The sequence below is a fragment of the Mustelus asterias genome, chromosome 11, assembly GCF_964213995.1.
Source record: "Mustelus asterias chromosome 11, sMusAst1.hap1.1, whole genome shotgun sequence".
In the NCBI taxonomy this organism is placed as follows: Eukaryota; Metazoa; Chordata; class Chondrichthyes; order Carcharhiniformes; family Triakidae; genus Mustelus; species Mustelus asterias.
This window is the reverse complement of record NC_135811.1, coordinates 29,344,376-29,372,187: the sequence shown is the minus strand read 5'-3', so window position 1 is coordinate 29,372,187 and position 27,812 is coordinate 29,344,376. Positions and strand designations below refer to the sequence as shown.

Here is a 27,812-nt window from a genome sequence, read left to right as displayed (position 1 = left end):
CCACTCAAGACATTTTGTTAAAACTTTTAGGCCGAAGTTCTCTTGGGGGGGGGGTGCTTATGTAAGTTTAGCAGAAGACCAGTGGAATTCCAGTTGCCTTATAGCAGTTTAAATGGGCAGTGTATTACCATAAACAGATAATGCATTGCATGTGTCTGTTAGGAGGTGAAAAATAATGGAGAGAATTTTTACTTGAAGGCAGTCCTTTCAAGACATTAAGGGGGTTAAACAACAGAGGAAAATACAGAGACAATTGAGAAAAAAACAAGAAAAAAGGTCGAGACTGGGGCTGATGAAAAAAAAAATTCAAAACTGGAGGCGACAAGCCTGGTGTTGGTATCTTACTGAAGATTGGGATGGCATGGAAGCACAGTGGTTAGCAATGCTGCCTCATAGCGCCTTGGACCCGGGTTCAATTCCATCCTCGGGTCACTGTGTGGAGTCTGCAAGTTCTGTGTGGGTTTCCTCCAGGTGCTCCGGTTTCCTCCTGCAGTCCAAAGTTGTGCAGGTTAGGTGGATTGGCCATGCTAAATTGCCCTTTAGTGCTTGTAGATTTGTAGGTTAGGGGGATTAGCGGGGTAAACACGTGGGATTACAGGGCTCGAACTTGGGTAAGATGCTCTGTCAGAGAGTCAGTACAGACTCGATGGGCTGAATGGCCTCCTTCTGCACTGTAGGGATTCTATGAAGTGAAGGTCTGGATTGTCCCAATCCAATGCTCAGGCCTAGAGTGAATTCACAAAGTGTCAGCTGTGGCTCAATAGGTAACACTCTTGTTTCTGAGTCAGAAGGTTGTGTGGGTTTAAGTCCCACTCTAGAGGCACAGTAATCTAGGCTGGCACTTCAGTGTAGTACTCAGAGGGTACAGCACTGTTGAAGGTGATGGGTGCAATTCACCCAAATTGGCTCCAAGTGTCCACATGCCAACAGAAAAATCAGTGCCTTTCCCATTGGTGTTAGCACTGCCTATCAAGGAGAATTCACCCACCTGTTCGATGCAAATTTATGCATTGCGGGAAACACAATGGCCAGCCTGGCTTTTCAAAGACTGCTGTGCCATCTTTAAAGGGTCCCCCAATCTCAGTATTCAGACACAGGCTCCCTTCCCACCCACAATGGAAAAGGTGACAACACCGATGACCAGGGGAGCACTCCCAATCTCTCAGCACAAAGGGGGACCCGCCCCACACGCCCCCCGACATACGTATAAGGTCAACCAAACACCCCTCCCCACCCCACGACAAAGGCTCTGATGTAGGGTCTCCTCAGACGCCGCCCTCTCAGAATTTCAAAGGTTTTGAGATTTCTAGGAAGGCTGAGAGACTTGAAAAAAGTGCAGTGTTAAAAGAATGAGGCTGTGAAAAGCTATGGAGAAAGAATTCCTCCCTAGTAAAAGTAAGTTCTCCCACGAGTCAGAGAACTTCAAAGGGATCTTCTCACACCCGCAGTTTTTTTGAGAGAGAAAGGGAAAATCCTTCTGCAGAAAGGAGTGTTGCTGTGATTTGGAAGTCTTCCATGTGTCCAGGAGGCATACAGATTAAATTGAGCAGGCCACTTCAAAGTTTTCACAGTGCAGACAAGAGTGAGGATTTTGATCAGAAAGCTGCCGGAAATCACCAGCCAAGAGTGATCTTTAGGTTTCCCAGGGCAAGCAGGGGCAGTTCAGCCATGGGACCCCATCCCGGTGAAGTACGCCAGTGTCAACCTCTTGGTCCCAGCCCACCCCCCCCCCAGGTCCCTTGGGGGGCCCTTCCCTCTGCAGCCCAGCGGTGGCAGAGAGGCACTTGGGCAGAACACATGCCTCCTTGGGGTCCAATGTGCCAGGTCCACACTTACCAGAACCTGCAGCAAAGCCCACTCGGTGCAGGGGGCAGAGTGCACTGGGGGAGAGCTTTGAATTGGGCTTCAACTCCAATAATTACATGGAGAGGGAATTTCTATAATTATCAGGTTCCTACCCGCGGGGCTGGTTGAGTGAATGACGATGGGTGGAGGAATCCCATTTTAGCCCCAACACCGGGTTCAGTGGGATGTCAGGATTCCTGCCAGTGGCAAACAGGCCAGTGAATCTCCCATATATAGAATCATAGAATCCCTACAGTGCAGAAGGAGGCCATTCGGCCCATTGAGTCGGCCCCAACAACAATTCCACTCAGGCCCCATCCCTGTAAACCTACATATTTACCCCGCTAATCCCTCCAACCTACACTAAGGGGCAATTGGGAATGGCCAATCAACCTATGCTGCACATTGTTGGAGTGTGGGTGGAAACCGGAGCACCCGGAGGAAGCCCACGCAGACAAGGGGAGAACATGCAAACTCCACACAGACAGTGACCCCAAGCCGGGAATCGAACCCGGGCCCCTGGTGCTGTGAGGCAGCAGTGCTAACCACTGTGCCACAATGCCACCCTTTTCATAATTGAGATGATGAAGGTGAACAAATAAGATACCTTGAAACATTGTGAAGATGTACAAGAGAGTTACCCCCATAGTCCTGAACAATTTTTTAAAATACTTTTCCAATTCAATCAAATCAAGTCCAATTCAGAGTCTCAACAAGTTGAGACATTTCCGATCCAAGCTGACAAGACAGGGCCTCCACACCTGTCTTGGGCCTGATCTACATGAGCCAAGCTGATTGGAGTAGGTGCAGACTCACCTCCTCCAAGGCTTGATCTCATTTGCATCTTAGCCAAAAGGCCCATAGTCCTGAACAATATTGTCCACAATCAACATCACAAAAACAGATCCGTCATTGCTGTTTGTGTAAGCTTGCTGTGCGGATATGCGCTGCTGTATTTCCTACATTATAACAATGACTGCTGTGTTCAATTGTTCAGTGTTTGAATGTGAGTCTGTTGACTGTTCTCTGTACTGTGCTGTCAGTTACAATTGTGGGTGTGGTTAGAGAAAGAAAAACTGAAAGTAAGCTGGAGCAGCAGGCATTTTTAAAAAAATATAAATAAGCCCTGTTGTTAGAGTACCTGAACACAAACCCATGTTATAAAGCCAAGCGAGACCCCAACAGTTTTTTTTAATTTTGGCATTTGCATGAGGATGATGTGTTTTACTCCAGATGTGATTCTATTAACACACGAGGAAGCTTTTATCAAAACAACCTTTATAATTAGTTTAACTATAATGAATAAATTAGCTTAATTTTAACCAATTGAAATACTTAAACATACAAGGTACAATCCTTAACAGCTAACCTATCTCTATTAGTTCCAATTTAAGCAATATTCCTCTTATAGACTTAAACTCCTCTTCAAAATCAGTTCTACCTCTGGACAGAGAGAGAGAGAGAGAGAGAGACCTATTTCTCTTAGCAGATCCCAAACAGCGGCCTCGAGAGAGAGAGAGAAAAAGAGAGAAAGACAGAGACACCACTTGTTTCTTTCAAAACAGGCAGATACTTCTTGCTTTTCCCTGTAAGCTTAGCTCCTCTCATTAGCACATGACTCTGCCTCTGTCAATCAACTTGATCAAAACCCTACTCGGAAACCCCAGGGGAAAAAAACAGGAATAAACAAAAACGCATTAACCCAGATAAAAACAAACACATTGGTAGCTAAAATCAATCATTAGTCAGCATTCTCAGCATTTGAGCTGCCTGGTGCAGATAAATCAACACTGTATGAACAAAGTTGAGTTTTAAACATACCCCTTGCAAGAAATGTGAAAAAATACACTTCTTAAAAGGCGCAATATCATCACAGTAGGTACACATAGAACCTGATCAGCGTCATCTCTGCATATTTCCAAATACAAGGGACAATAGTGACTATACTTCAAAAGTGCTACATTGGCTGTGAAGTGCTTTGGTATGTACCGAGATCATAAAAATGCAGGTATTTCTTTTTTCACTGAATTATTTATGCATCCTATTGATTGCAGAGGTAACAAAGCAGATGAAAGACTAGCTATGAGTTCAGTACCTTTTTGTAATTTGCTCAGAAGGCTCTTGCACGGCCTCAACAGGAACAATGTGAGGAGTAACGTCAGGCAGAGGATGTAAATCTTGTTTTTCACAAGGTGATGATACACTTATGTAGAAAGGGAAACAAAAATATCTTATGATTTTACAGAACAAACAATTGTACAGACTGCTTCACTAAGTTATCCGGCATTATTCTCCATTTTACTTATTATATAATTGAAAAATTCAACTTATAGAGTTCACTGGATGACCCACTGGGTAAGTGCACCAGGTGGTGAAACATTCAGGCATGCAATACAAGTATGGTCCAAGTCTTAATCCTTTGTTCTGTGCTGGGGTATAGTTTCTTCTGTTCACTAATGTTTTCGAAAAGACCATCACGCTCACGTTGCTAAATTAGAAAATGAGAAATGTACACTCTCAACTGGTGTGGCAGTGGGATACCACAACTGGCCTCAGCATTGTTTCGTTGAGGGAAAGGTTAGCCACATTGGTTGGCATCCTCTGTTCCTTCCCCATTGAGGGAAAAATCAGGTATAAATTCTGCTTGCATTGCTCAAATACACAAACACACGCTTCCACACAACCACAAATATGGTTTTCGTGACATTGAGCAGGGTTTGTGAATTGGCGATCATATGCCTAACCTCTTCCTTGGAGACCAGTGCATACGGAGATTTAAAAAAGAGAATGGGAGGGGTGAAAAATAAATAGGCTGCAGTCTACATACATGGGAGAATAGTGTTCTTTTCAATGTTAAATAGCATTGTTTGAGAACACTTAAGGGTACAGGTCATACAAGGTGCAAAATAACCTCAGTAAATTCTGAATGCGGACGTGTAGCAGTTTAATCGAAGTAAAAATTACTGCATTTCTGCCTGATAACATTTTTTAGAATTAAGTCTAAATTCTCAGTCAGCAATGTTTAAACAATTACCCGGTTGCTATAATAAGTGATAGAAATTCTGGAAGATCCATTGTTTGGGGCCTGCACCTTTGTGGTACAGCCCAAGGATCTTCCAATATTGGGGCCTTGGGACTCATTTGCATTAAACCATCATGGCATGAGCACCTCGAGGTTGAAGAATCATTGAAGATCAGGCCCCTGTTCAAATACAATTCATTTACGGTGAGCCGAATATATGAAGATTTCAAAAAAAATGTCAGTGTAGTCTATGGTTTAAAATGTCATTTTTTGTTGAGATGCTGAAATGAAGAATTTCGAATGCAAACAAAAGGAATTGATACCTGAACAACAACGCTTCCTTCTGCAGAAGTAAAATAGCTCTGGCCTGTAGATAAACATGATGTGGCGATGCCGGCGTTGGACTGGGGTAAACACAGCAAGAAGTCTAACAACACACCTCCTGTTAAAGTCCAACAGGTTTATTTGGTAGCAAAAGCCACTAGCTTTCGGAACAGGCTGTCCCTTCGTCAGGTGGGTGGGAGTTCTGATCACAAACAGGGCACAAAGACACAAACTCAATTCACATGAATAATGATTGGAATGTGAGTCTTTACAGCTAATCAAGTCTTAAAGGTACAGACAAGGTACCTTTAAGACTTGATTAGCTGTAAAGACAGACATTCCAATCATTATTCATGTGAATTGAGTTTGTGTCTTTGTGCCCTGTTTGTGATCAGAACTCCCATCCACCTGACGAAGGGACAGCCTGTTCCGAAAGCTAGTGGCTTTTGCTACCAAATAAACCTGTTGGACTTTAACCTGGTGTTGTTAGACTTCTTACTGTAGATAAACAACAGAGGAAGCCGATTCCAACTCCCTTCATCAGGCCAGTCACGGCCTGAAAGGGACATCAGATTATTTATCTTCCTGCTTACAGGAGCAATCTGGCCACCACCATCTTGTGAAGGGTCCTTAGAAGGGCAGCTGCAGAGGCAGGAAGCTACTTGTAATATTCCAATTCAGGTCACATCATGTTCATTTCATAAGAACAAGGGTGAAATGCTGACACATGGGCTGAAATGTTAATTGTAAGCCCCAAAAGTTGACTATGAAGATCTACATATGAGTTATCTGTAAAGTTAATGTTTTCACTAGAGGGTTAACATTTAAATTAATTGCAGTTATATTTGAACCAGGGATGGGGCACATTAAGTCCTGCTGAAATCCACAGCTCAAGAAAGAATCTGAGATCTACAGTGATTCCGCATTCCCACATCATCACTGAAGCATTTATTAATGAGTTTCAGTGCAATACAAGAATGGAAACATATTTTACGAACAATTTGTAAATGTTTCCTGGCACTTGGGAATGTATGAACTCAATTGGAGCATGGGAATGTATGAACGGAATTGGAGCATACAAATAAATGAAAAATACTGAAATTAAGCCAACCATAGGTTTTATTTCTCTGAGCACATTTAAACCTTTGGAATTCTGTAACAAAAAACTGGAGGGACAGATTTGGATCTTAACTGAGATTTCTGTGCCCGTGCACAAGGTGGAAAATACTCGCCAATTTATATTTTAAAAAAAGCTACATAACATAATAAAGCACAGATGGAATTTTTGACTCATCTATGAACCAATCACCAGCAAAAATGTACATAAACATTTCAACTTCAAACCTCCTTCATTACATGGACACATTTACAGCTGTGAGAATTTTTTCCCCTATTAGGAGCTTTTGTGAGAGGGGAGAGATACAAAAGTGTCCAGAGAGACATTTTTTTCACACTGAGGGTGGTGAGTGTCTGGGACAAGCTGCCAGAGGTAATAGTAGAGGCGGGTAGAATTTTGTCTTTTAAAAAGCATTTAGACAGTTACATGAGCAAGATGGGCATAGAGGGATGTGGGCCAAATGCGGGCAATTGGGACAAGCTGGGCCGAAGGGCCTGTTTCCATGCTGTAAACCTCTATGACTCTTTTATAAAGAGTTAACATCTAACCTGAAAGCCTGTCATCAATTTTTTTATCCAGAATCTCAGTGCAAGTTTGTTAATAGTCCCTAATAGATTGTACTTCTTCATGGAACTGATTGTCAAAAGAACTGGAAACTTGTCTGACCAAGAGTACTGGATTTAGTCACAGTGAATACCAGAAGAATCAGAGTGTTGGCATGCTTGTGAACAGCCCTTTGGGAAAGGAAGAGAGGCCAGTCTCTCGCCTGCACGCCCTACATCAAGAGGTGGTGCTGTGATAAACGGGGAGTTCTTTCTTGTATCCCCCTGTCTGGCTAGCTGGGAATGAGGAACAATGAGGAGATCAGGATAAACATTAAATGATCTTAACTGAAAAAGTATCTACCTAATCAACCTAACTAGCATTCATCTGTTTCCAAAACCTCTCATCAATCCTTATCCCATTGGCAAAAAAATGCTGGAAAATCTCAGCAGGTCTGACAGCATCTGTGGAGAGAGAACAGAGCTAGCGTTCAGCTCTGATGAAGGGTCATCCTGACTCAAAACATAATCTGTGGAAAGACCTGCTGAGATTTTCCAGCATTTTCTGGGTTTTTTTCAGATTCCAGCGTCTGCAGTTATTTGCTTTTATCTTATCCCACCAGCCACTGTTTTCAGTCATCTTATTTATCTCTATGGTTTATCTTGTGGAACAAGTCTAGTGTTTCTGCTTTCACACAGTGGCCCAGATTTTGTGATAGTAATAAGAGTAAAACAGCATAATTATTCAACCGAAACTGACAGCAACTTTTGGAGTTCACACATGCACAGAAATAACATAGAAACCCAACAGTGATTCGACGCTTCCCCAGAGAGTGCAGAGGCATCTGCCCCCACCCCCCACCCCCACACCCCCAGGCTGCAATTATAAAACTCAGTGGAATTGACAAGAATTTCCTCAAACATTATTAATCTGATTGTAAAAACTCTTGAAAAGGGTTGAATGAGTTGAAATTGGGTTTTTAAACAGTGTAGAGACTTTATAATTACTGCTAAACACTTATAATGACTCTGAAAAGCTAACTTTATGATTGAGGAATGTCAAATTTTGTCACGATGGTGAAAACAAAATCCACTTTTTATCAAAGTTCTCTGTTTGAGCTTGTATCTTAATTCTATTCTAATTGTTTATTTTGCTATCCTGAAATTTAAAAGTGAAAGACATTATTCGGAATTCGCCGGCTGTTCACACCCTGCCGCCACTGCCAGTGAGAACGGAGAATTTGACGCTCAGCCAAATCTCCATTCACTGCAGTGGGACCGGAGAATCCCAGCTACAGGCATTTTCGGAAAACTCAGCCCATTAAGTGCTTTTAACTTCCTGTTTTGCTATACTAAAACCACACCACAGATGTTGCTAGATCTTTGTCAGCTGATTTCTTTGAGGTCAAATGCAATTACTCTTGTTTCTAACGGACCACAAAATCGAGGCCAAAAGTGAGGTTGGTTACAATTTTAACTAAGAACTGCTTTTGTGCAGCAAACCCAGACTAAACTTTTCAATAACGTCGTAGTTTTTTTTCCTGTTAGGTCACAGAGGGGGGATAAACGAGATGGTCCATTTTGGGTAGATATCCAGTCTGAGACCAATCTGAACCAATAACTGACTCCGGGTACAGCCAGGCAAAACCCTGTATTGATGTCTCTGGCCTGGCTGAATCTTTACAAAGAGTGTAAAATGGCTGAGAATGAGTCATCTTTGTTTACATCTCTCCCAATTTTTATTTCCACTAATACGTCAATGTCTGGAATAAAAGGGGAAACTTCTGACAAAACACTCCAATCATGAGTTGGTGGTGTCCGAGATGGATTTCAGCTGTTTGTGCCAATAAATGGCTCTGACCTAAGGAATTAGCACAAAACTGCTCCACTTCTTAGATTCTTCTCAGCGAGCAAGGTTGCAGCAAGGGTGCTTTGTTACACTGGCAGCACAGTAAGTGCAACACAAACACACTTGGCTGGTCAATATTCCAAGTGACAACTGCATCCCATCAGTTTGATTATGTGGGTTAAAAACATTGCTTTTGGAATTAGTCAATGATAATGTACTTAGTTTGATCCAGTGTGCCCCGCTAGGAGACTTCATAAGGTGCTCTGTAGGACTTTTATTCAAAAAAATTAAGGGAAATGGGGGTAAAATTCAACCTTAACAGGTAATTAAAGTGAGGGATCGTAGACTAGGTTGCCCATTATGCAACCTGCCTGGTTTTCCTTTCTATTCTGGAGTTCTCTTCAGAATTTTCCTGTCCAGCCCGCTACAGGAATTGTAGCCGGTGGGACAGGACCATGCAAAGGTCCGTTGACCTCAGGTGGGAGTTTCTGGTCTTGGGATGAGCGTGGCCAGAAAATCCCGCCCATTGTGACAAAATTAAGTATTTTAGTCTGATTTTAGTTTTTGTCTGTCCCTATTAAACTTGGATGTTTATAATCTGTTTTTTTTTAAAAAAGCCTTGATTGTTGATTCCCAAACCAAAGTAACTTTGATGGTGGAAGTTTCATCTTCTACAAACTGCAGAGAAACAATTCAAATTGTTTGATCGATTCAGTCTACACATGAATGACAATTCCTTTCATCAATCTCAGTAGGAATACTGAAAATCCAGGAGTAATCGTATTGCATTTCCAGGATATTAAAGGGGCTTTTCTGTTCAAATCAAAGGTGCTAGTTTCAAAATAATCTGGATTTGAAATTCCTGAAAGATCAAAGCAGTGGTCTGAAATTCCAAGAAACAACATAGTTTAATTAGACTTCACTGCAGTAATAAAATGGAGGAAAGAGCATTGTATGTTATTTACAAATAATGTAAAAAGAATTATTAATATTAGTTGTGATTTTTAAAAATTGTCTGCAATAAATACGTAACTATATTATGTCATGTTACTTTTATGCTTGTTCTTTTCTCTTTAATATATGTTTCTAATCATCCACCATGACCTAACAGATTTCTCATCTCCTAAGTTTAAATTTTCTAAATCTGTACATTGATACCTTAATGGAGTCTGTTCAATGTAATTCTGGAGAATTTCAGCATTATCCAATGGCCTGGTGTTCTCCAAGTGTTGCGGAGGATGAGAAGTAATAGGTGCAGGTAGCGGAGGTTTAACTGACTCCCTCTTTTCAGAAATCAAGGCAACACTGCTAAACACAGAAGTGTGTCATGTAAACATTCATGTGACTTAACTATGGAAAAAAAATTATTGAAACCACAGCATTACAGCAGAACCCAATTCTAGTGCCACATGTGCACACACACGTGCATGCATACACACCACACACACACATCACACACAACTAGTAATCAGAAGCAGCATTCTTCATGGATCAATCTTTTTCTAACCCGAGGACATTTAGAACATTGAACACAAAACACAGGAGCAGGCCCTTCGGCCCACGATATTGTGCTGAACATTACGCCAAATCTGTCAACCCTTGGTCCATATCCCTCTATTTCTTGCATATTCATGTGCTTATCGAAAAGCCCCTTAAATGCCCCACCACCCTGGCAGCATATTCCAGACACCTACCACTGTGTAAAAAAACTTACACCTCATCTCCTTTGAACTTTCCCCCTCTCACCTTCAGTGCATGCCCCTTAGTATTAGACTTTTCAACTCTTGGGAAAAAGATTGACTGTCAACGCTATCCACGCCTCTCAATTTTATAGATTTCTATCAGGTCTCCCCTCAGCCTCTGCTGCTCCAGAGAAAACAACCCTAGTTTATCCAACCTCACCTTATAGCTCATAACCTCTAATTGAGGCAGAATCCTGGTAAACCTCTTCTGCACCCTCTCCAAAGCCTTCCTGTAATGTGGCGACCAGATTTGAATGCAATGCACCAAGTGCAACCTTACCAAAGTTTTATAAAGCTGCAACATGACATCCTGACTCTTGTACTCAATGCCCCAACCAATAAGGGCAAGTATGCCATACACCTTCTTTACCATCTTGTGTGGCCACTTTCAGGGAGCTATGGACTTGAACCCCAAGATCCCTCTGTACATCAATGCTGTTTAGGGTCCTGCCATTAACTGTATACTTACTCTTAACATTTGATCGCCCAAAGTGCACCACCACACACACTTGCCCAGATTAAATTCTTCCATTTCACCACCCATATCTGCAACTGCTCTATATCCCATTGTATCCTTTGACAACCTTCTACACTATCCACAATTCCACCTATTTTTCTGCCATCTGCAAACTTACTAACCCACCCATCTACATTTTCATCCAAGTCATAAACAACAGAAGTCCCAGTACAATACAATACAGTCCCTGTGCAACACCACTAGTCACGGACCTCCAACCTTTCCACCACTACTCTCTGATTTTATGGTCAGGCCAATTCTGAATCCAAGCGGCCAAGTCACTGTGGATCCCATGCACCTTAATCTTCTGGATGAGCCTACTATGAGGGACCTTGTTGAAAGCCTTACTTAAATCCATATTCCACTGCTCACTTTAGAGCAATTTGCTACCACACTGCTGTCCAGACCAGGGTGAGGAAGCTCAATTTGGTATTTTCCAAACAACATTCTGTAAAAGGGTGTCGAGTATGTATTTTGCCCAGGCACTTGGTAATACGTCAGCTGATTTGAACATTAGAAAGGATCTTGATCATCAATTGAACTCTAGAAAAGAATAGAAACTGCAAGTTCTAAAATAACCCATGGTGCCTGAATCTTCTCCAAGTCTTGTACATTGATACCTTAATGGAGTTTGCTCAAGATGATTCTGGAGAACTTCAGCACCATCCAGTGGTTTAACATGCTCCGAGTGCTGTGGAGGATCAGGAGCAACAGGTAGAAGAGGTGGAACCGACTGTTTCTTCTCAGCTGCTGAGGAAACACTGGTGAGAACAGAGACAGAGATGTGTCAGGATCAACATCCCTGTAGCTTTGCTTTGAAAACAAATTTACGATATCATCAAAAATTCAGCTCACAAGAAATGGTGACTTTAATCAGTCAGAAAAAGGTTAGCAATGTACAGCATCTAAAAGACAAACATCGATCAGTGTTTCTGCTGAATGGATCACATCCAACATATTAACCTACTTCCCTTTAAAATTCTGATCAACCTGTTGCCATTTCTAACATTCTTTTAATTTCATATTTACATTATTTGCAGCTTTTTTTCATTTCACTGTATATCCTGCAATCAATTTTAACCACAACATATTTTGACATCCCATTCTGTACCCTGGAATACATCCAGCATTTTGGACACTTTCCAACCAAAGGAAGATGCAACGGCAACTGCTCAGACTGCAAGGCAAACCATATCCCCAACCAAACAGCATCAGGATTCGAGTTGCTTTCACTCCTGGAAACGTTGGGAGTTTAGAACAGAATTGAGAATTAAGGAATACGGGAGGCGCTTGAGATCTCATCCTCCCCATGTATCAGACCTGGCCCAGTAGAAGCCTGACACCGAAGCGAACCTTTCCCATATTAACTCCACATTCCTAGCAGCTCACCCTGCAGACCATCCAGTAGTTCTCCATCTCTCATCATATTGATTCCAAGATTCTCATTTGAAAATTTCTCTATGGTCTCACTCCTCCGTACATGTGCAGTTGTCACAGCCTTATTTCACAGCCCTCTGCCCTTCTAATGTTGGCTCACTCTGAGTACACTCTCCCTTCACTTCAGTATCTTTGGCTCAGCAATCAGCCACAATCTCCCTACACTCTGGAATTTTTTCTTAAAGCTTTTGCCGCAAATATCAGGTATTTTTGTCTCATTTTAGTTTGTCTCTGTCCCTGCTAATTCCAGTTACCACACAAAAGCAGTTTGAAGAAAAACCCTCAATTGCTGATTCTTGTGCCAAACCCATTTTGGTACCTTGGGTGGAATCTTGTGCCTTGCACCTGCCAGAACAGCAGGATCACCTTTGTGTTGGGAACCCAGCTAACTGATGTGCGCACCTTTTGGCTGCCCTTTCCCAGAGCAACCAAATGATCATCCCACCTCTGGGTTCCCCAGCCAGTTAGGGAGTTGACACATCCATTCTGTGAAAGGAAGGGTTGCTAATTAAAGGGAGCACAGTGTGGCTTATATTGTCTTGCCTGGATTTGGGATTTTGGAGGCTGCAGAGAGATTAAGAGGAGATTTGGGAAGACATTCCCCAAGTGTCCCGCTCTACCCGAAGGTCCTGTTGTGGAGTCTGAGAGGTGCCAGTGAGATGATCTTACCAAGGAAGGGAGGAAGAAGACAAGCTTACCATCCAGCGGGTGTAGGTGAATGTGACCAGAAAAGTCTCAGTAGGAGTGTGCTCCCTCCAAAGTTGAGACAGTGCACCAAGATAATCCAGAGGTTCAGGGGGTCTTGACAGGGGAATGATCCAATACTCTCAGGTGTCAAGCCCAACACTTTCCCAACATTCTCCTCCACAATATGCTTCATGTCAACGCACCTTAGAGCTCCATTTATTCCTCTCTCTCCAAGCATCGCCTCACATTATGGACTGCAGTGGTTCAAAAAGGCAGCTCATCACCTTCTTGGGGGCAATTAGGAATGAGCAATAAATACTGGCCTAGCCAGCGAAGGCCACATCCCTTGATTGTATGAAACATTCCCACCTGAACAGCCAACACTCACACCCACTCTCATCCTATTGCATTCTTGCACCCATGCCTTACTATAACCTATAACAAAAGGTGCCCTTCCCTCCTTTCACAGAAGCTATTCAGGACATTCACACATCTCTGCTTTCCCTCCCTGCAGGAGAAGAAAGCACAGAACTTGGCCGGATCCAGAAGCAGAGGCCTGGGGGAGGGGAAAGAGGTCTTCTCGTGACAGGTACCCCGTTCCACTGGAAAGGGGTTCTTGTTCAAAGTGGTTGCAGATAATCAGCAACAAACCGCCACAAGAGCCTCAGCCTCCTGAGACATTAGTGGTCAGATCTGTCAAGGGAACTGATCCTTTGCCTGTAGATTGTTTGGAGAGATCTCACCTTCTTTCTTGTCCATCTCATCTGCATCTTTGAGGTGTTGAAGAGAAAGCATCCGGTGCGATAGCTGATGTTGCTCTTGCTGCTACTGAGCTGTTCATGGTGATGTGGCCTCTGCTTTTGTCCCTCAGTAGAGAGACAGTCTGCTACCATGCACCAGTGAGAACTTGCAGCAGGGGAGCAGCTGAAAGCGAGTGAAGTTCTAGACAGATGAGGTGCTGTCTCTGAAGTTGACAATGTTATGATCCAACAGGGAGTAAGTGTCATGTGAACCAAATCCCGAAAAAAGGAAAACTTGAGAAGCGATCACAACTATTTTCAATTTGTATTTTACGAGGGGAAAGTATGTGCATTGGAAGTCAGGAGCCGCAGGATTCAGATTCCATTCAATGAAAACCAGAAATATCCTCACCCGATGTCACGTTCCTCAATTGTGCCACCCTGCACATTATTCTGGGGCAATTCTGTTCATTGATACTACAGGCTCACTGTGGAAAAACAACTCAAACCTTGGGATTGGTTCAGCTCCTACATGACTAGCAATTCCTTTGGTCAATGTGAATGGAGGTGTTGAACATCCAGGGGTAAAGATATTCCTTTCCCAGGACATAAAGGAGATTTTCTCACCAAATCAAAAGTTGAAAAATAACCTGATTTGAAATCCATGAAAGTGGAAAAATTGGCCTGAAATCCCAAGAAACAACATGGCTTCCAGAGAGTTAAGAAACTCAAGGTAAAAAAGTACTTTGTATTATTCCAAAGCTATTTTAAAAGGATCAGTTTTGTTCTAAGATTTGTGATTGTCTGATCATTTTGTCTGCTGGAATTGTGCAACATTAGATCGTGCACTTGTGCATCTTTTCTTCAATAACTGTGCATACTATTTCCAATTTAAAACAAATTGAGCCAATGTTCTATCATTTTTAATGATTAAAGGATTAAGGCATTACACGTGGGATGTGTAGGGTTCTTTGTTTTCCTGCGCATGTTATCAAACGCTGAGATCTTGAGGCAAAGATAAATTTGCTCAAATGGAGAGAGAGTTGGGACTTGCCTATGAATGTGATCTAAGAAAGAATTGATAAAATAAAGGATAAATAAGGATAGACCCAATGAAACCCAACGTGCTCTTCTACATAGCTATCTTAATCTTAACCTTGAAATACCTCATCAGGACCTAATTCTTTGACCATGCTTCCATGCACTTCCCTTCATTCTTTCCAGCTTCCTGCTTCAAATCTGCCACATCACAGCAAAGCCCATTCTATGGTCACTTCACAGCCCCTCAAACAAAGGGAATGATACTTTCAAAAGCCACGCAGCGACCTAACAGTTTTCACAGCTTCAAGTTTAAACCTTCCACATATTGTACATTGATACCTTAATGGAGTTTGCTCAAGATGATTCTGCAGAACGTCGGCACCATCCGGTGGTTTAACGTGCTCCGAGTGCCGTGGAGGATCTGAAGCAACAGGTAGAAGAGGTGGAACTGACCCTTTCTTCTCAGAAGCTGAGGAAACCCTGGTAAGAGAGGGAGAGGTGAAAGGATCAACATTCCTGCAGCTTAGCTTTGAAAACAAATTTACTGCATCGTCAAAAGTTCAGCTCAAGAAATCATAGAATCCCTACAGCACAAAAGGAGGCCATTCGGCCCATCCAGTCTGTACAGGCCACAATCCCACCCAGGCCATATTCCCATAACCCCACACATTTACTCAGCTAATCCCCCTGACACTAGGGCCAATTTAGCATAGCCAATCAACCTAACCCGCACATCTTTGGACTGTGGGAGAAAACCAGAGCACCCGGAGGAAACCCACACAGACACGGGGTGAATGTGAAAACTCCACACAGACAGTGACCCAAGGCCGGAATTGAACCTGGAACCCTAGCGCTGTGAGGCAGTAGTGTTAACCACTGTGCCGCTGTGGTTATGATGACTTAAACAATCATTTTCAAGTCAACTTCCATGATGAACAAATGAACATCTTATGAGTAAGATTTGACCCGAACAGGCGCCGGACTGTGGCGAGTAGGGGAATTTCACAGTAACTTCATTGCACTGTTAATGTAAGCCTTACTCGTGACTAATAAATAAACTTTAAGTCAGAAAATAGATTCATTTTAGAGCTTAATAGCAGAGAGGCCCTTCAACCCATCCATCCTATCTGCACCAGCCATCAAGCACCTATCTATTCTAATCGTACTTTCCAGCACTTGGATGCGATGGGAGCAGGCCGATTTCCTGGCCTTGCGTAACTGGGGAGTTGCAGCAGGATGGCTGCTTGGTGCTGACATAGGATCCTACAGTGCAGAAGGCAGCCATTCGGCCCATCAAGTCTACACCAACCACAATCCCACCCAGACCCTATCCTCAGAACCCCATGCATTTACCCAGTTAATCCTCCTGTCACTGAGGGACAATTTAGCATGGCCAATCCACCTAACCAGCACATTGTTGGACTGTGGGAGGAAACCGAAGCACCCGGAGGAAACCCACGCAGACACGAGGAGAACGTGCAAACTCTACACAGACAGTGACCCAAGTCGGGAATCGAACCTGGGTCCCTGGCACTGTGAGGCAGCAGAACTAACCACCGTGCCACCCAACATTACAACAGTGACAACTCAAAAGTACTTCATTAGCTGTAAAGTACTTGAAATGTCCGGCAGTGGCAGAAAATGCTCGTTAAATGCAATACTTCTTACAATTTGCTGGTGGCATGTTAATAAGGCCAGGGTCTCACATGATGTTTGGGCAGAACCACCCTACTCACATTGTGCCAGCTTCAGATTGTTTTGAAATATTCCACTGTTTTTGAATGAGTTGTTAACTCAAGGAATTGTTTGCTCTGGCAGGTACTGTTTTATGTTGAGCAAGGGAGTTCGCTCAGTGTTTTGGCCAACATTTGTCCCTTAACAACACCACTAAATCAGATTATACGGTCACTTTAGCCATTGCTGTTTGTGGGACATTACTCAACCTTGCTTGTGTCAATTGGCTGCTGTGTTTCCCTGAATTACAACAGAAAGTACAATAAAGGAGTACTTCATAGACTATAAAATGCTTCAGGAATCCCTGGGAATGTTACATAAATCAAATTCTCTTTCTTTTACCTTTCCCTTTCATCTCTTTACTTTGAAGTTTTATATTGTGGCTTTTAATCCAGGCCAACATTCTGAAGAGGTACTGCTTAGTTGGAAACGACATCTTTATGTCGAGATATTAAACTGAGATTCCTTTTGCATAATCACGTGATTCGGGTAGATGCTGAAGATCCCACGCGATTGTTCAAAGAAATCCGAGACAGCACACCTCAAACAACAGTGTCAAAAACGAGCTAACTCATCTCCTTCCCGATTTGGGATTGTGCTGCGTGTAACATGTGTACTGCACTTATTTGTACAACAAGTCACAACAGCTCAAAGCAAATCATTATATTGAATCATTTCTGATGGCTGGAATGAAATAGATCAAAAAATAAATCTTTTATCCTCTTTGCTGCACTCCAAAACTGCCATTAGTAACCAAACAGCACCCACAACTTTCCTCAAATCAATATTGACGAATTGAACCGCTATGTGTCTCCTCTGTACCTCTGAGCGAGGCAAGTTACAGAAAAGGTCCCTTTTACAATCTCGTTGCAGCACTGCCCTTGGTTGACTGATAAGGGAGCTTGGAGGAGACTGAGCCAGGATGGAAGAGGATGGGAGAGATCTGTACACTCTTTACAATCAGGATCGGCGAATCGTTTACACTGAGCTGTAGCAGTGGTAAAACGAGCTGAAGAGCGCCACAAACATTCCAGTTACTCTGCTTATTTGACCGAATTGTTCGACAGAAAGCCCACATGCATGGTTGGGCCAAGTGACAACCATCTGTACTGTAATGATTCAATGCCTCTATTACAAATCAGAACGGTAAATGAAGTAATGAAGCAAAAACAGAAAATGCTGGAAAATCTCAGCAGGTCTGACAGCATCTGTGGAGGGAGAATAAATAGGGCCAACGTTTCAAGACTGGAAGACCCTTCGTCGGAGCTCTGACGAAGATTCATCCAGATATTCAAAATGTTGGCTCTATTCTCTCTCCACAGATGCTGTCAGACCTGCTGAGATTTTCCAGCATTTTCTGTTTCTGTTTCAGATTCCAGCATCCGCAATATTTTGCTTTTATCTAAGTAATTGAAGAAAATATGCTGAATGCATATCAAAAATATGCGGGTGAATGCACCATACATGTAGCTCCTGTCTGATCTTGGTGGAGAAAGAATTGAAACTCATTTCATCCACTTCAAGGGCAAAAATACTTTTGGACAATTAACTGGAAAGCAGTGTTGTTCTCTAAGTGAAGCAGTTGAGGATTACAAGCCACAAGGCATTCCTCTGTCAATGAGAGTCTGTTGTAAGTGTGGAGTGCAAGTCAGTTAATTGTCGAGAAGAAATACCCTATTCAGTTTTTTTCACCCAGCTCCTAAGCTGATCTCCTGAAGCATTTTCGTTACACAAAACACATTATTAACCTAGAGAGTATCAGCCAAATTAGTCTTTAGAATCTCAGCAACCCCCACTAATTTCACTCAGAAGTTTTGGTCAGATCCATTGGGAAGGCAAGAGGCCAGGGGCTGGTTCTGAAGCGGTAACAAACAATGTTTGTCCTCCAACACACACAACAAGATAGCTAACGCAGTGACAACAAAAAACAGCAAGGTCCTCATTCAATCCAGAAATTCCTGTTTTTGGAACATTTCAGCCGTGTGCTATAATGATCTAAAATTCAGTCCAAAACAGCCAGCAAACACTGAAGCTGCAGCCAACTTTACTTGTAGCTCCGCTGGCATCAATGCTATTCCATAACAATGGGTCCATAATTAATTGGAAAATTACTGCCATCTTGCATATGGATTTTTGAAATCTTCACAAGAGCAAACACCAAGATGCAAGACAGTGTGCACTGGGTGTATTTACTGATCGCAACGCACCGCAGGAGAGATCATTACAAGTAAATGCATTTTGTGAAATACTTATTTTACTTTAAATTGATCATCCCAGAGCTCTCTTAACATACCAAAACCAATTCAAATTGCGAACCACCAGCACTTTAATCCTTGTGTTGATACATTTTATACATCATTTGCAAAACAGTACGGTCAAATGGCTCCACACACCACTCTTTACTTTGTTCCTATTCCATCTCTCCATGGATTGCTGCCTTCATGTGGTGGAGAGACTTGTGTGCTCCAACAACACCTTGAGTGATGCTCCTAGCTGCTGATAGGGCCACCTACGTTGACACGGGGAGCGGTGCCAGACAAAGCGCTGCCCAAAAAGTTCTCACTGGCACAACAGGCGATGGAAGACTGTGCATCTCGCTGGCTGCGAAGGCAGAAGACGGCTGCAGCGGCAAGGTTGCCCCAGTCATTGTGGTTCAACAAAGGCACCAAAATTTGACCACCAATCCATCAAGATTGGGCAAACAATGATAGTGCCCCAAATCCCCAAGGTTGAACAACATCACATACAGGCTTCTATCAGGGTCTGTAAGACGTAGGAGCTGAAGTAGGCTATTCAGCCCATCGAGTTTGTTCCAGCATTCAATGGGATCTGATATAATCCTCAACTCCACTTTCCTGCCTTATCCCAATAACTCTTGATTCCCTCACATTTAAAATCTGCCTATCTAAGCCTTGAACATACTTAATGTCCGAACTTTGACAGCACTCTACGGTAAAGAATTGCACAGATTCACTACCCTCTGGGAGAAAGAATTCCTTCTCATCTCTATCTTAAGTGGGTGACCTTTACTCTGCAGTTATGCCCTCTGGTCTAGACTCTCCCACAATGGCAAATTGCCAAGTCCTGTGGCAATGAGCACAGGTGACAGGTGCCTGAAGGTTGTTGGGACACCCGAGTTGGGACAGATGTCTTTGGACAGCAGCATCTGTGACTGAGCAGCCCTCTTCAGGATACCCAAATGGGAAGGGCTAGAAAAGATGCCCTAAAAAAAATAGGCTGACCCTTTCTCCTGGCCAGCTGTGCTAGACCCCTGTACCCTGACCAATGGGTTCAAACATCAATGTCACTGGGACTCGTTCATAAAAACAATGCTGAAATATAGGACTTTCTTGAACAAAAACAAGCAACCTCATTGCCTGGCAGAACAATTCATTGTACAACTCGAGGAGGCAGCATTCCAACAGCTCAAAGTTGACGCCCAAAGATCAATCTGGAAGATAATGAACATGTGGTTGGGAACACAGAGATCCAACAAGGTTGATCATTATGACATGCAAAGTTTTTTTGAAGCTGCCAGGGCCATCTATAGGCCTGAGTCAAATGGACAAAATCCCCTTTGCTCACTGGATTGTGTTTCTCTTCTTAAGGATGACATTGCCATTCCCCAACACTGGAAAGAGCATTTTCAACAGTTCCTCAAGGCGAGTCCACAGTAGCAGCCGAGACTCTCCAGGCTAGAATCCACAGATGAACCATCATCAATGGGAGAGTTGCAACAAGCAATGAAATACATGAAAAATACCAAACGCCTGCATGGTATTCCAGCTAAAGTCTTCAAAGCTGGTGGCCTTTGCTCTGTACACACTATCTATAGTTTGCAGATGACTGCAGTGTCAATGTCCACGCTGCAACAGATTTGGAAGCCACTTTCGATCTCTTCAATTCTAAATGTGAGAAACTCGGCCTGTCCTCCATTATTCAGAAAACAAAACTCATAAATCAACCAAGAATGATCAGCCATGTCCCACCGCCTATATATTCTGGAATCTGAGCACTATCCATACCTTTGCAGCCTTCTCTCTGAAAAGGCCACCATTGACCAGGGGATCCAACGCCAGATCAGCTGCACCAGCTCAACCTTTTACAAACTACAGCAAGGAGCATTTGACAACAAAGATCTCTGCAAGTCAGCAACAGTCTAACCATACACAGCAGTCGCTGTCACCACACTCCTGTATTGAAGTGAAGCCTGGACCATGTATCAGCAACACTCAAGGGCGAGAGAAAAATCCCATCAACAATGCCTCTACCACATCCTCCAGATTCAATGGGAGCACTCGCAAACAAACAATAAGTGTTCCTGAAGCCAGCTCCGCAAACATTTCAGCCAAAACTCCTGCAAAATTAACTACAATCGATTATGATAAATTACGATTTATCTAGGTGACCGAAAAGTTTCTCCTCTGCCCAAGTTCAGTTTTCTCAATATTCAAATGACCAAAGTTCCAGGGAAGGACAAAGAAAATGCTTCAAAGACACTCTGAAACTCTCCTTGAAGCACAACAGCACTGACAGTAATGATTGGGAGGAGCTTGCTACCAATTATTCAACATGGTGACAACTTGTCCATCAGGCTGCATCACACTTTGATTCACAACATCTTAAAGATGAGGCACAGCAGTGGAAAGGAAAGGAAGCAAATTCTGTATCCTGGATCCCACTACTTTGAGGGACATCCTTCCCCCTGTAACGCTGAGTGGAGAATCGGCCTGTTCAATTACATAAATACACGTGTAACAAGGCAGAAATTCAACCTTACGTAGATGTCATCTTCAAACCGAGGGATACTCTTTATGAGCCATTTGAAACTGCCGAAGATGGACAATAAACCTTCTTCACATCAGGCTTGGGTTATGGTACTTTATAAATACTGACCCAAGCATACTGACCCAGGAATAAACACAATGTATTTGGGGCCAAGGGGACCATCAGTTATTCTGGACACAAGATCCATGAAAATTAGTAATGGAAAACAATGGTGCATTGAGCTGTAATTTCTATTTTGCATCTTTTGCAGATGGACAACTCGCTAGGCGTGTACATTCAGAACATTAGCCCTTGTGCCTATGATGCTGTCAGACAGAAAGAGGTCAGGCTGCCGATGTCCAACACAGATCATTGACAGGGGTGTTAACCAACAATGGTACTCGCTTGAAATAAAATGACTACAATAAGTTCAAAATGCTCTCAGCGGAGAGTGTTTTGGAAGAAAATAAAATTTATTGTCTAACTATTGCCCAATGTTTTCAGTTTACGTGGGTATACAGTCCACTTTTAATCACTGATGGATTATCTGGTCATTTTACTTATCTCTGTATGTAAAAACATGTTATGTGCAAATTGAATACTCAGTTTCCCTAAACAAGAGACTGCACTTCAAAACTGCTTCACTGACTGAAGCATATTTGGATGTCTTAAGATGCTATTTAAATGTAAACTACATCTAAATGCAAAGTTGTTAAATGTTAATTATATCATTAATATTTTTAGCATTAAATACTCCATGTCAAATATATTGATTGATACGGATTATCCTCAACTTCTATTTTACAGTAAACACCACTCACACTTAGGGACTACAATGCATCGGAAATATATGAAAGCAACTTTCATTAATTTGTTCGAATTCTTCTATATATATAGGAGACAAGGAACCTCACTCCTCAGTCATTCAATAGCTGCCACTTTAACTGTTAAGGTAAGAACAATCGGGGGGAGGGGGGGGTGGAGGTTAGACTTCCAAAACTCCCACCAATCTTTCAATTAAACTCTGCGGTCGTTTCCTGTTCATTCAGAAACACGAAACATAAACAAAATTAATCTTTGCTGGTTTTGTTGTTCTATTCCAAACATCCCACTGTGCCACCAACACTCGAGTCTGCCTCCCTGTAGGAATGTTTACATAAATACTGCACTTTTTCCCTCATGTACAATCAGATAGGTCTCCAACTTTCAGGCTGACGCAAGGGCTGCAGAATTTACAAGTCTATTGCTCATGTTATTATCACCAATAAAGGCTGATCTCCTCACAGAGTAAAAGAAAAGCACATTGTACTGTGTCTCTAAAGAGTCAGCCGTTCCGGTATATCTTCATTGCAGGTTTATTAACCCAGGCAACCTTAAGTGACCAATCTTTGAATTTCCATGAAATGTATGCAAGATTTAATTCTGTCTGCAGTTACTATTTCATGCTTAACTGAACAGCGAGACTGATCTGCCACATTGCACCACTGGGAGTAACTTACTGAAATGGGCTGAAGTATACAAGTCCTTTTTTTAAAAATATATGCATCATGCTGCAATTGTGTTTTACCAGTTTAACCATTAAAGATAGACATGGAGAAAATCTCATTCTACTTACCCAGGCACAAGTCAGGCAGATATGTTGTTTTTGAAGTTAAAAAAGTCTTTTCACAATGGACACATAGTTGGGATGCAGTGGGTCTCACAGTATGTTGCCCACAAACTGCAATGAATTCCAACAGCTAATACAGTAACAATCTGCGAATGCAGCTATAAATGACAGAGAGGAACACTTATAGCCAGCCAATTAACAGTCTGTGGAGTCCACACTTCTTGAATGAAGTGTATTGAAAGAGTGACTCGCACAAAAGACCACTGGTTATAAAACTGTAGCCTTCCTTCAGAGGCTCCTCCCTGTTGCATTGTCACGAAAGGTCAGCATCTGACTGACAACCAACAAGTGCATTTCAGACATCTGAAACTGCTGGGCGGGGTGGAGTGGGGGCAGTTGGATACAACTCCATGTAGTATTCATACAATTCGGCCCACCCATTTCAATTTACAATTCACAGCTGAAGATTCGAATGAAAAGCTGTCTGATGTAAGGCTCTCAAATTACAGCCACAGCATTTGCTGTCCTATATGTTTGTACCTTTCACCCTCTTAGTGAGTGAAAGTCTTTTACTACGGTCTAAATGTGCCCAAACAATTTCGATTTAATTCAGCATTGTGGTGGTGACAATCTGTAAATGGCTTTCTTCTTTCAATCTTAATACCTTCTGAAATTAAAAGAAAAACGGACTGCTTAGAATGAATAAAGCCCAGAAGGATGACAAACTGTGATGTTGGGTCAGCAATACATCGTGCTACAGTGATGATGAGGTGCACGTTTCATCTTCATGGTACGGAGGTCTGCTTTCAGTTGGAGTTTATTAACTGCATGCCAAGTGGATGACAGCCTGCTAGGAGAAAGACGGGTTGAGCAAGCTGGAGGATAAGCTTACATTGAAACCCTCTCAAAATTTCAACCAAGTTTCAGGAACTGCTCGATTTGGGGGAATATTTATTTTCACTAATTCTGTTCCGTCGCTCTCATTAGACCTATCACAACTGCAGGTGTTTTGTGTTGCTACTGAAAGCAGGAAAGAGTTAATTAAATTCCAGGTTTACAATTGGAATGAACGAAGTGAGGCTGGGACATTACATGAAGAATTTCAATACAACAGAAAGAGGGAAAAGACAGGAGGGTCTGGCACTTGCGTTCAGAATAACTTTACAAATGCAAGGGGGGGGGGGAGCACTTTTTGCTGTATTCAAAAAGCAGATATCCTGGCAGATTTTACAAGGCCAATTTATTCTCAGAAGATCCATGAACTTTTCTCAGATTAGAAAAGGATAAAGTTTTTCAATTAATAAAGACTGTGAACCCGGAGTCAAATTAATGCGTGAACTATTTCTTCAAGTGAGTGAGGGAAACTGCCCTTTATCCTAGGTTGTCAGTACAGCGGAATCATGGGCAAGAGCTCACTTCCAAACTGCTGTCAAATGGCAACGATCTGAGGTTACATCATGGATAACTGATAATCTGTATGATGAACATTTTTCAATCAACATCTATGGGGATACTGTAATCTTAACTAAAGATTCAATCCAATTCAAGGTTTTACCATTAATCCGATTTCCCCGTTCTCTGCTAAGCACACTTTCACGTTAACTCTTAATTAACCACTGCTGGAGACTTTAAACCATTATCCATATTCTAACAAAGTCATTTAGCTTTGAAGCTATTTTGAACAATAAACAAGGTTAGCACAGCTGCCTCAGTGCCAGAGACCTGGGTTCAATTCTGGCTTTGGGTGACTTTGTGGAGTTTGTACATTCTCCCCGTGTCTACATGGGTTTCCTCCGCGTGCTCCGGTTTCCTCCCACAGTCCAAAGATGTGTAAATTAGGTGGATTAGCCATGTTAAATTACTCATTAGTGTTCAAAGATATGCAGATTAGGTGGATTAGCCATGCTAAATTGCCCCTTAGTGTTCAAAGATGAGAAGGTTAGGTGGATTAGCCATGGGAAACGCACAGTGATACGGGGATAGGGCGGACGGGAGGGCCTGGTGGGATATTCTTTCAGAGAGTTGGCGGAAACTTGATGGGCAGGCTGGCCTCTGCACCGCCAGGATTCTATGGTTCTATTTGAAATTCAGAATTAAAATACAATTCTCATTGGAATTTCAGACAATAACCATTTTGCTCTGAAATGTTGGATGGCTTGAAATTCTAAGTATTAGTGTACAAATGCTTGATCTGCTCCGACAAAACTTCTCAGTCCATAACTTTGCCAGAAGCACAAACACAAATCTCTTTTTGCCTCCTTTAAAAATACAACAGAAAGAAACTTCAAATGAATATATTAAGCAGTTAAATATTCAAATGATCCAATTTCAAGGTAAAAGAATCTTGAACCTTGAACAGAAATCTTGGCTTTTACTTCAAAATTATTGGCTGTCAAAATATTTGCCTCCCTTTCCTTATGTGTCGTAAGGAACTGTAATGTCACTCAAGAACAAATGGGAAGACCAAATTATCTGACAAAGATATACAGAAATGCCAGTTGTGAGGAGGATACAAACACAGAGATAAAGTTTAGTGGGCTTACATTAACACTGCAATGAAGTTACTGTGAAAATCCCCAAGTCGCCACACTCTGGCACTTGTTCGGGTACACCGAGGGAGAATGTAACATGGCCAATACACCTAACCAGCACGTCTTTTGGACTGTGGGAGGAAACTGGAACATCCGGAGACACAAGGAGAATGTGCAAACTCCGCATCGACAGTGACTCAAGCCAGGAGTCGAACCCAGGTCCCTGTTGCTGTGAGGCAGCAGTCCTAACCACTGTGCCGCCTCACGTGGAGTTTATGGAGCCCATTAGAGTGGGAAATGTGGCTTGTCGGCTAACTTTATTTGGTGGAGAGAGGGGGGGTGGTGGGGAGGATGCGGAATTTGAATTTCCCAATGGTGGGTTGAGATGCAGAGATAAAGTTAGGCATGTTCAGCCAAGCGGCCATGAATATTCAATAATGTGGAGCTTTTTAAAATTAAGTCCCACCTTCAAGAAAACATCAGTAATGCGTGGGAATCTCATGGGCTTCGGTTCATGATCATTTAAAAAGTGATGTGCACCAGTCGGCTTGGAATAGTTGTGTTTGGGGCAGCACAAGGGAGGGAAGCAGGAGAATGGCAGCTTGCATGGAGGTTTGGGACCAGAGGGGGAAAGCCGGTGGTGAAGGAGTTGGCAATGTGGAGTAGGTCAAGGGCATGGAGGAGCGGAAGATGGTTCCAAGGGAGGGTGGCATCGTAGCCATGGAGGAGTGAAGTGGGAAAGACCTGGTGTCCTGAGTTTGGGGGCAGGGGATAGTTAGTCCAGGGAAGCAAATGAGAGGCCAAAGGATGTGCTCAGTATTGCCCGCATGCAGATACATCTCAGGGCATTGGCTGGCACAGCGGGGAGGTTGATTTGGTCAGGAGCGGCACGGTAGCACAGTGGTTAGCACTGCTGCTTCACAGCTCCAGGGACCTGGGTTCGATTCCTGGCTTGGGTCACTGTGTGTGGAGTCTGCACATTCTCCTCGTGTTTGCGTGGGTTTCCTCCGGGTGCTCCGGTTTCCTCCCACAGTCCAAAGATGTGCGGGTTAGGTTGATTGGCCATGCTAAAATTGCCCTTAGTGTCCTGGGATGCATAGGTTAGAGGGATTAGTGGGTAAATATATGGGCCTGGGTGGGATTGTGGTCGGTGCAGACTCAAATGGGCCGAATGGCCTCTTTCTGTGCTGTAGGGATTCTAAGATTCTAAGAGGAGGCAGATCCAGTCTGAGGTTGGGATAATCACAGGTCTCATGGGATGGATGATATGAGATGGGTCTAGGAATCAAAGGGGGAATGTCGACAGGGACGGGTGTGGGCTCAGTGGGGAGGGAGAGGGGAAGGGATGGTATTTCAAATTGGGTGGTAACAGAGTGCCGGCTGATGGGTGGGGGTTGAAAGGTTGTGGAAGGAAGACACAGAGTAAAGTTGGGTGGGACAAGGGTGATGGAGATAAGAATGACGGTAACAAAAGGAAGATGGGGAATAATGGCTTCAAGCATAAAATTTACAGTTGATTATTTCTGCAAAGCTTCCAGAAGCACGTGTGATGCCAGGATGGGAGATCGAACTGGGAGGAGCTCAGTGTGAGTTAGGTGGAGCTTAGTTTGTGGACAATGGAATGAGTCAAAAAACTCATTGCTCATCAGTTCTTAAGGGTGAAATCCATGGAGACACATTCTCTCATCTCACTGTCTGCCTGCTTCACAGAACTCAATTGTTGGAGTACCTAGGAGTCTCATACATCCAATATTCTGCAAACCTCAGTCGCAGATGATGCGAAGGTCTTTCCGATCAACAACAAAGGCCTGGATGCCAGCAGCAGGCAGCACCAGCAGGGGAGGCTGATCAGGATGCAGCTACTCGAGGGAAGATATTGCAGACGTTGGGCACTGGCATTTTGCAGCAAAGTTGTGGCCTGTGGCTGCACCCCCAACTTTGTCCAGAAGGTTCACAGATCATAGAATCCTACAATGCAGAAGGAGGCCAATCGGCCCATCGAGTCTGCACCGACCACAATCCCACCCAGGCCCCATCCCCATAACCCTATGCATTTACCCTAGCTAGTCCCCCTGACACTAAGGGGCAATTTAACATGGCCAATCCACCTATCCCACACATCATTGGACTGTGGGAGGAAACCGGAGCACCCGGTGGAAACACACGCAGACACGGGGAGAACATGCAAACTCCACACAGACAGTGACCCAAGCCAGGAATCGAACCTGGTCCCTGGCACTGAGGCAGCAGTGGTAACCATTGTGCTACCATGCCACCCATACATTCCTTTATAACCAGCAGCGGAAGC

General features: G+C 43.1%; 1 protein-coding gene across 12 annotated transcripts in view; it reads right to left on the bottom strand.

Annotated features, from left to right (window-relative positions):
* LOC144500442 (uncharacterized) overlaps window positions 1–27,812 on the bottom strand; it is a 256,651-nt gene that overhangs the window by 147,508 nt on the left and 81,331 nt on the right. For 10 of the 12 annotated variants that reach the window (XR_013498975.1, XM_078223362.1, XM_078223364.1 and 7 more), the window contains 4 exons: window positions 15,203–15,343; window positions 11,579–11,719; window positions 9,858–10,007; window positions 3,941–4,048 (listed from right to left, as the gene is read on the bottom strand). Coding sequence is in view for 11 of the 12 variants with exons in the window: in XM_078223362.1 (XP_078079488.1) it covers window positions 3,941–4,048; window positions 9,858–10,007; window positions 11,579–11,719; window positions 15,203–15,343 (540 nt within the window). In the remaining variant the exon portion in view is untranslated. The remainder of the gene's footprint in view (window positions 1–3,940; window positions 4,049–9,857; window positions 10,008–11,578; window positions 11,720–15,202; window positions 15,344–27,812) is intronic. The other 2 variants (XM_078223363.1, XM_078223365.1) reach the window with 1 other exon arrangement.